The 10,049-nt window shown below is 34.8% G+C and overlaps 1 protein-coding gene across 2 annotated transcripts; it reads right to left on the bottom strand.

The window, feature by feature from the left end:
* Positions 1-931: 931 nt before the first annotated feature.
* Positions 932-7,936, bottom strand: LOC136223281 (uncharacterized). 2 transcript variants are annotated; one of them, XM_066011208.1, is made up of 2 exons: positions 1,948-7,936; positions 932-1,345 (listed from the first exon to the last, which is right to left on the bottom strand). In XM_066011208.1, exon 1 carries the CDS (start codon positions 7,827-7,829, stop codon positions 6,930-6,932), a length of 900 nt encoding a protein of 299 aa, XP_065867280.1. In that variant the 5' UTR covers positions 7,830-7,936; the 3' UTR covers positions 932-1,345; positions 1,948-6,929. The 2 variants fall into 2 exon arrangements, with proteins under 2 accessions (XP_065867280.1, XP_065867281.1); XM_066011209.1 differs by having other exon boundaries at positions 1,975-7,936.
* Between the last annotated feature and the right edge of the window lie 2,113 nt (positions 7,937-10,049).

Raw genomic sequence — 10,049 nt, 5'->3', positions numbered from 1 at the left:
CCTCAATTTTTAAACTTAAAACCCATTTTTGGATCTCAACCTTTTCAAATGGTCAATTAAATCTCCATCGTATGTTAAAATCAGCAGCTAGAACACTGTAACCGTCAAATTTTATATTTTCTTTTAACCAATTTTTGGACCCAAAAGACTTATCCAAGTTGACATAATTGTTTCTCTCGTACTTGTACCGACGACGGAACAAGCAACAGAGCTATTATAACATCTCAAATGCAATGCAAGTAATCTCAAAAGATGTCAACATCTCAAACACCTAATCCCAGGAAAACCAGAATTACTTCCTCAAAAACCAGTATCATGTTCAACAGTAAATTTGAAGTGCAAGAAAAAGGCAAAAAGAGTTTCAAAATTAAATAGTCTTTCACTATTATCTAAGGAGTGCATAAGAGAATTTGAAAGAGAGCAAAATCATAATTCATTCACAAATTGGTACACGTAAGGTTATTGTGGAAGTTCAATTTTACTCTCATAATACATAATACTCTAATTTTACCCCCAAGATATAAGCTTTAGCTAGAACTGAGCATGGACCGGTTCGATTCATAAACCGAACCAAATAACCGAACTAAAAAAAGAGGCATTATGGAAACTAAAACTTTTGTATCAGATCAGACTATCACAATAGAATATAATATTAATTTCAGTTGTTCTTTTTCCAGATATCTTTAGAAGCCTACTGAGAAGTTAGATAAAAGGTTACCAAATTACCGTAGTCATAGCAACACAACAATAGAAAGCATCATGAGAATTGGATAAGTTTTCTAAATGAAAATTCAAAATTTAGCAACAATAGCAATTCTAATATCTATTATGAAAAGAGGTGTTCAAACCATCATTCTGCACTTTGCCAGATTTCACAGTCAATGAAACTGACACACACCTCAAATAGGTTTTGCTTTTGGTTAGAAAATCAAAAATCAATATCTAATGACATCCATTGAATTTATCATACAATCAGCAGCATTTTTCCTTCAATTTTAGTAAGGGTATAAGTATCGCAAGGCAGAGTTTCAAATCAGTTCCCAAAATAATATCCATTGAATTCAATACTAATATCATGTGAAAGACAAATTAGCCCACCAAAACCATAATTAGTAAAGTTAAGACTATCCAAAGAACTATTTACCTATTTTAATTGCAAAGGAAAACTTACTTCATCTCCATCGAGCACCGAGCTTTTGCCTTCCTTGATACCAAGATAGAACTCTAACAAACCAGGGACTTCATCTATAAACTGATCAATATATTTGTCACGGAAATTCTTCTCACCTATTTCTATGCGCTTTGGCTTCTTGATCCCTTTTATCAGCTTCTTTGACTCCAAAACCTTCAAATAACACTATATGGTTCATACAATTATCATTTTTCTTGTATTTATATCATATAACCCGAAATTGTCACCCCCTAGTCTCAACCCCATTACTTCATACTAGATTCTTTGAGTAGTGCATATACCAAAATTTGTAATACTTATTTAAAGAGAAAGATACAGAATGAGTTATTTAAAGGGAAGACATTGTAATTCCATCATTGCCAGATTTCACAGTTAATGAAACTGACATATACCAAAATTGTAATTCCATCATTTAAATTGAAAGATACAGAATGAGTTGTCTTCCTTTTCTAACAAACAGAGCAAATGAGAGAGACTTTTAGAGTACCTAAAACGAAGACATAGCAATTCTAATATCTAATATGGAAAGAGGTGTTCATACCATCATTCTGCACTTTGTCAGATTTCACAGACAATACACTCACGTGATGAAATTTATCATACAATCAGCAGCATGTTTATAAGTAAGCAACGGAGAGTTTCAAACAGTTCCCAAAATAATATCCACTGAATTCAATACTAGTATCATGTGAAAGACAAATTAGCCCACCAAAACCATAATTAGTAAAGTTAAGACTATCCAAAGAACTATTTACCTATTTTAATTGCAGCGGAAAACTTACTTCTTCTCCATCGAGCATCGAGCTTTTGCCTTCCTTGATACCAAGATAGAACTCCAACAAACCAGGGACTTCATCTTTGAATTGATCAATATATTTGTCACAGAAATTCTTCTCACCTATCACTAAGATCCACATCTTGATCCCTTTTATCAGCTTCTTTGACTCCAAAACCTTCAAAACATGATACCTTGGACGAACTCTTTTTTCAATTGAATACCCAAGTAGATTGGGATTTACAATTATAGTTTGAGGCTCCAACTTCATAGTATTTGTTAGCAACTATGCCACATCATATACAACCTAGCTCACACCAGATTATTTCCTTTTCTGTTATGCTGTAACAACTTGTAACAACTTGTAACAACTTTACTTTCCTCTCATTTTTCTGTATAAATAGCTCCTCATGGAGTTATTCTCTGTAATCTTTTCTGTGATAACTAGTTCAAATCAATAAGATCAATTCCACATTTCTACATGGTATCAGAGCTTCACTAGATCTATTGAAAATCGATTGTTACAATGCAACGAAGAAGACGAGCAAATGAAATCAACGCTGGAGATCCGTTTGCAGAGGAAGTCGAGATGACGAACGATAATGTGAATCCTTTCGGGATTCACACAACTCCATCCTTTTCTTCATCAGAGAATCCAGGTCTTGTGCTAATCAACATTCAACTTACCAGTACAAACTATTTGTCATGGAGTAGTGATATGATCCGAGTATTAACTGCCAAAGAAATGCTCAGATTCATCCTCGACGATGAAGAAATACCGACTGCAGGAACTCCAGCATTCCGAAAATGGAAGAAATACGACTGTCTTGTCTCTTCTTGGATCGTAAATACAGTTTCAAAAGAAGTCGCTGAAGGCTTCCTAACTATCGCTTCCGCTAGGGATCTGTGGAAAGAACTAGGGAAAAGATTCGGTGCCAGTAATGGTCCGATGCTGTACAAATTGAAGAGAGAAATCAGCCTATTTCAACAAGGTAACCTCTCAATCATGATCTATTTCAACAAATTGAATCGATATTGGGATGAATTGTCTATGTTGCGTCCAATCCCTAAATGTTATTGTGATGCTATGCACACTTGTACTTGTCAAGCTTTTAAGAGAATGGCTGATATGACAGAGGAAGATCGATTATTACAATTTCTTATGGGCTTAAACGATCAATACGATCATGTTAGAGGCCAGATTTTGTTAATGGATCCTTTACCAGATATTAGTAAAGCTTTTTCTATGATACTCAGAATTGAGAAGCAAAATGAAGTTTCATGTGATCAAAATGTTGAGATTGCCAGTTTTAGCAAGGCTCCACCATTGAAGCAATTTGACAACAAAGATAGGTCTAAAGTTAAAAAGGACAATGAAGATAAATTTTGTGATCATTGTGATTGTTCTGGACACACTAAAGCTACTTGTTTCAAGCTCATAGGTTATCCGGAATGGTGGAAAGATCCAAAGGGAAAAAACAAGAAAGCTTCAGGAAAAGGAGCTAAGGCAAATGCAATTTCCACAGGATATAATCCTAGTGAAAATACTGATTCGGATGATGACTTCAATCCTCGAGATATGAAGAAAATGGTTCATGAAATGTATAAAATGATAAAAGGAAAGAATGCCTCTAGCAGTTTAGAATCTCCTTTACAGGACTTCAACACTTTTGCAGGTTTTTCTGGTTTTTCAGGAAATGTGAAATTGATCACAAATTTTGAAGCTTCTTGTACAGATTACTGGATTGTGGATAGTGGTGCCACCACACACATGTGTTCAGGTGCAAACTGGATTACTGAACTAACTCCTTTGTCACAATGTCAGTCAGTTTCACTTCCTGATGGTTCTTCTCAGATTGTGAAACATACAGGCACAGTACATTTGCATCCTCATTTGACACTTACAAATGTCTTGTACTTACCTGGTTTCAAGTACAATTTATTGTCTGTAGGTCAATTACTCAAACAAACTGGGATTGCGATATCTTTTTCTGCAAATTGCTGCTATTTGCATCTTATTTCTTCTCACCAGTTGATAGTTGTAGCCTGGTTGGTGGATGGTCTGTACTTACTTGACAGGTCCTCATTTTCTCCTTCTGTACTTGCAAGAGTTCAAAAATGCAATCTAACCACCAATAATCCTACTACCACAGCAGATATTTGGCATCTCAGGTTGGGTCATGCCTCCTTTGACGCTCTCAGTCATATAGAGCCTATTGACATTGTTTGTAGCTCAGCAGATTGTGAAACCTGCCCCAGTGCCAAGATGCATCGCTTTTCTTTTCACCATAGTGAGATTAAGACTACAAGCATCTTCCAATTGTTACATGTAGATGTCTGGGGTCCTTATCAGGTGCCTACTCATACTGGTGCTCGTTTTTTTCTCACTTTGGTAGACGATTACAGCAGGGTTACTTGGATTGTTTTGTTGAAATCCAAAACTGAGGTGTTCAAAGCCCTTGAGACTTTCTTCAAAATTGCAGCTACACAGTTTAAAACACCAGTGCAGAAGTTGAGGAGTGACAATGGTGGTGAATTTGTTAATAAGACTTGTGCAGAACTTTTGAGGGCCAATGGCATTTTGCACTAAACCACATGTTCCTATACTCCACAGCAAAATGGCATAGTGGAGCGAAAACATAGGCACTTGTTGGAAATCACTCGGGCTCTTATGTTTCATGCTGCATTACCTGTTACTTTTTGGGGAGAGGCTGTTTTGCTAGCTGCTTCTATTATTAATGTCTTACCAAGCCGCATTCTACACTGTCACGTTTTTGGCTGTTTATGTTATTATAAAGTTTTGCCTATGATAGATAAGTTAGCACCAAAAGCTCTAAAAGGAATTTTCCTTGGTTTTACCCCAAGCAAGAAGGGCTATAAGATCTATGATCTTGATTCAAAACAGATTATTACCTCTCGAGATGTCATTTTTCATGAACATCTCTTCCCTTTCAAACAAACTTCACCTGTACCATCCCTTGCATCTATAGACCCTATCATTTCTTCTCCTTATTCAGACTCAGACCCTGTCATTCTTCTTGATGACCAGCTCTCTACACCCATACTTCCTGATACAGTTTCTACTTCTCTTACTCCGGTTCAGGAACCAGCTCGCAGATCCACTAGAGTGAGCAAAGCTCCCTCTTGGTTCAAAGATTTTGCACTTCATAGTGCTTCACCTTTTCCTATAACCACTTTTTCTCCATCACATAAGGCGTTTGTTTTGCAACTTACAAAACAGAAAGAACCAAAAAATTATCAGGAAGCTACCTCTAATCCTGCTTGGACGGGCTATGAATGAAGAACTAGACGCCCTTGAACAAAATAACACATGGCTCTTAACCCCTTTACCACCAGGAAAGAAGCCATTACCTTCTAAGTGGGTTTTCAGGATCAAATACAAGCAAAATGGTGATGTTGATAGATACAAGGCCAGACTTGTGGCTAAAGGCTTTACTCAGATATACGGAATTGACTTTCATGAATCTTTTAGTCCTGTTGCCCGAACTGTGACTGTTCGATTGTATTTGTGTATTGCAGCTTGCAGGAATTGGGAGATACATCAAATATATGTTAACAACGCCTACCTTCATGGCACAATTGATGAAGAAATCTATTTGTTGCCTCCTCAAGGATATACAAAAGCTTCTCCTGGCATGGTTTGTAAACTTGTCAAGAGCCTTTATGGCCTTAAACATGCTGGCAGAGCTTGGCACAAAGAAATTTCTACAAAATTGCTGCTGTACGGTTTTCATAGATCTGTCAATGACCATTGCCTTTTTATCAAAGCTAGCGAAGATGTTTTCCTGGCTCTTATCATCTATGTTGATGATATTCTAATTACTGGCAATCATCCTTCTAGTATTACAGCAATGAAAGAATATTTGCATGATCTTTTCACCATAAAAGATCTTGGCCAAGTCAAGTATTTTTTAGGCATCGAAATAGCCAGATCTTCTGAAGGTCTTCTTTTATCACAGGTTAAGTACATTGTTGATATGCTCAAAGACACAGGCCTCAATGAAGCTCACCCCGCATCTAGCCCTTTGCCATCCGGTGTCGTTCTTACTGATCCAGGCACTTTGCTTCTTGAACCTGACAAATACAAAAAACTGGTTGGCAAACTTCTCTACTTGGGATTCTCCAGGCCTGATGTCGCCTATTCGGTTCAACAATTAAGTCAATTCATGACTTCCCCTTGTGAGCATCATTTCAATGCAGGCTTACATGTTTTGCGATACTTGAAGGGAACTTTAGACTATGGTCTACTCTATCCATCCAATGCTTCCAATAAAATTTTAGCCTTTTGTGACTCTGACTGGGGCGGTTGTCAGAAAACTCGTAGATCACTCACTGGCTACTGCATTTTCTATGGCTCCTCCATGATTTCCTGGAAGACTAAAAAACAATCTGTTGCAAGCAAATCTTCAGCAGAGGCTGAATATCGCAGCATTGCTGCTACATGTTGTGAATTAAAATGGCTCTCAAATCTTCTAAAGGACTTCCTGGTTGATTTACAGTTTCCTATTACACTCTCATGTGATAGTCAGTCCGCTATCGCCATTGCTCGCAACCCCGCCTTCCATGACAAAGTCAAGCATGTGGAGATTGACTGCCACTTTGCTAGACAATGTGTAGAGGAAGGTTTTATTGATCTTACTCATGTCTCTACTCATGAACAACTCGCGGACATTTTTACAAAACCACTCAGTCACAATCACATGCTTCCTGTTCTGTCCAAGATGGGTCTTGTGCAACTCTCCCAATCTCCATCTTGAGGGGGGGCTGTTAGCAACTATGCCACATCATATACAACCTAGCTCACACCAGATTATTTCCTTTTCTGTTATGCTGTAACAATTTGTAACAACTTTACTTTCCTCTCATTTTTCTGTATAAATATCTCCTCATGGAGTTATTCTCTGTAATCTTTTCTGTGATAACTAGTTCAAATCAATAAGATCAATTCCACATTTCTACAGTATTAATGTAGAAATGCATTGTCTTCCTAATGTTCTCCTCAGAGTAAGATAAACATTGTGGACATCTCTTGAAAGCTTTTAGAATATCGTCCTCACTAAATCCCATACTCTTCATCACCTCAATTTTCTTCTTCCAAGTTGACTCACTCATTTGTAACATCACTTTAAAAGCATGTATGAACATAGTATCAGTAGTTTCAAAGCCCAGATTTTTAACAGAATTCACAGCACTAATCAACTTATCAGGATTTCGGAGTATACATATTGGGTACAAAATAAACAACCTCTCCACAGCATGATCAGGCACTCCCTCTTTAACCAAAACATCAACATTTTGTTTCAATAGAATCTTCACATTCTGACTCAATAACCATGGTGCACGCTTAATAGCCATTAGCAATTTCTCATCACTATCTAAAAACAACCTCAAGCACTGGACAGACGGTTTGATTTGAGAAGCTAAAGAGACTCTGGTAATATCCGTATTTGACAAAATGATATGGGGAAGTAGCTCACCTTCAAAGCCCATTTTGACGAGGTACTCAAATTTGGGTTTGAGATTGTTGTGAATTCTGCAATTGAGAACTTGAGGCCATTTCACGATCAATTGGGCCACATGGGTATCGCTGAAATGATGAGATTTAAGGAACTGAAGTACAGATTGAGGCTTTTGTGGAGTCTTCTCGTTGAACTGAAACTTCTTGGAGACAGAAAGAGCAGAGTTCAAAGAAAGCCCACATGAATTGACGAGGAATTCAACAGTATACGATGAAGGAGTTGCAGTAGTGGGTGATGGAGGAACGGAAGAAAGAGTTGCAGAGGATTGAAGAAAACGTTTTTGTATGCAAAATAACATGTTACTGATCAAATAATTCGCCATTTCGGAAGCTCAAACAATGCGAATTCAGAAATGGGAGGATAGGATAGGAAGAGAAATGAGAGTGAAGTGCATAAACTAGGGTTTCGTTCGGCCACCCTCCTATTCAATTTCAGAAACAAACGGGACTCATGAAAATAGTCCCTAAATTACGCATATGGTCCTGAATCTTATACTAACTTTCATTATGATTCATGACGATCAATTAATACTCGATAAATTAATAATCTTTTTAAAATAATAATTTTCTCCGATCCCGATTTGGATCAGATCACTAATTTTATACTCGATAAATTAATAACCTCTATAAATTAATAAAATTTCATGATCTCAATACAGTAAAACCTCTATAAATTAATAAACTCTTTAAAATAATAATTTTTTCTGGTCTCGATTTATGCTAGTTCAAAAAATGATCAATTTTAATAAATTAATAAGATAATAATTTTCTGGAACAACCTTTTATAAATACATTGTATTATTACCTCTATAAATTAATAATTTCTTAAATAAATATGCGAAATACATATAGATATACATACTTAAGATAATTTAACAAAATATGAATCTATAGTATTTTGATTTTTCTTGAAATTTAAATCTAGTTGAATTTCATCTCTAACTATTTTCAGTACATTCAAAAGTGTTCTGGTGTATCCTTATCAAATTGTAGCAAAAAATTGTAAAGTGTGGATGATGCTATAATTGTTTCCTTTCTTGTGACTGGTTTCAAAAGTATCGAATCATCCCCAACTTCATCCTCAATTGAATTTTGAATAACGCTCGACAAAATTTCTTCTAAACTTTGGACTTGTGAACATTCATTGTTTTCACCTGGATAATCCAATATTTGATTGACATCCATTAGATTGCGGTAACCAAACTGCCCAATTATTCCCTCAAATTTATGAATGTCTTCAGTGGTTGCTTCCTCTAACTTCGTTGTGACAGATTTATGAGAAGTCTATTTTTGGTATGATTTGAAACAACATTCCACATAAATTTATATAGTAATTCATTAGCTATGATACATTGAATATTTTTAACATAAATACAATGAACTTCCAAGTTCAATTAACTTATATAATGCACATTTAATTTTATTTGTTCATTGATTTTAGATAAAAACTTTATTTAAATTAGTAATTTAAAATTTATTTAAAAAAAATTTAAAATCACTCTATAAATTAATAATTATTAATTTATCGATTAATTAATAACTCTTTAATAAAATTCAATGGTCCCAACATTATTTAATTTATAGAGGTTTTACTGTATTATTAATTTATCAGTCTTGATCACATGCACCTTAATGAGCACGTAGAATTTGCTCATTCACCGTTAGATTTAGGCTTATTAGAATCCTAAGGTGGAGATTCAAATGATCATGAGGCTCAGATTTAATAAGCCTATTAAGATGTATGTGAAAATTCCTGATTAATTTATAGAGATTTTACTATATAATGACTTTTTTTTTTGTAGTGTTGTCAAGTCAAAATGACTAGTAATCTCAAATTTTGAAAAAAATCAATAATTAAAATAGTTTAAAATCACATTTTCTATAAAATTACAATTTTTTTCTCAGAGCATTGTTTTCAATCTCAGAACATTATTTTTTTTTAAGCCTTGGACTTCCCCTTTCATGAAGGTAAAAAATATCATTCCTATGCGATTCACAGGGTAAATAATTTATTATTTCCTTCATTTTTATCTTACACATTGTTTAGTTCCATTATTTTGAAAAATATATAATAATGTCATTATCTTTCGTCATTGTTAACTCTTTGATCATTATATCTATTTTTTAAGGTGTTCGCTATGGTTACTTTGTTTTTTACAAAGTACTATTACTTGGTGTGGTTTTCACCATTGGATTAATTTTATGCTCTATCATCCAATGGTGAAAACCACACCAAGTAACGGTACTTTGTAAAAAACAAAGTAACCATATCGGGCACCATTTTTTAAGATTTTTAAATGTTATATTTGGCATAAACAGACTAACATTGTCACTTTGTATCATACTATGACTGTCTCAAAAGTTAAGATATATTCAGTTAAAAATTAAAAAAATAGATAAAATGACTAAAGTGTTAATAGTTATAAAAATAGAAACCTTATAATTTGTTTTTCAAAATAAAAAAAAATTAAACAATTTATTATGTAAAAAGTTGAGAACTAATAAATTATTGAAGAGCGTTGCTTAGAAGAAAAACAGAAAAA

This window comes from Euphorbia lathyris, chromosome 3 (assembly GCF_963576675.1).
Source record: "Euphorbia lathyris chromosome 3, ddEupLath1.1, whole genome shotgun sequence".
Classification (NCBI taxonomy): domain Eukaryota; kingdom Viridiplantae; phylum Streptophyta; class Magnoliopsida; order Malpighiales; family Euphorbiaceae; genus Euphorbia; species Euphorbia lathyris.
The sequence above is the reverse complement of the archived record's forward strand: the minus strand, read 5'-3'. Positions and strand labels throughout refer to the sequence as shown.

What these genes read in the sequence shown, in the direction of transcription:
- LOC136223281 (XM_066011208.1), bottom strand. Translation starts at nt 7,829, where the DNA reads ATGGCGAATTATTTGATCAGTAACATGTTATTTTGCATACAAAAACGT.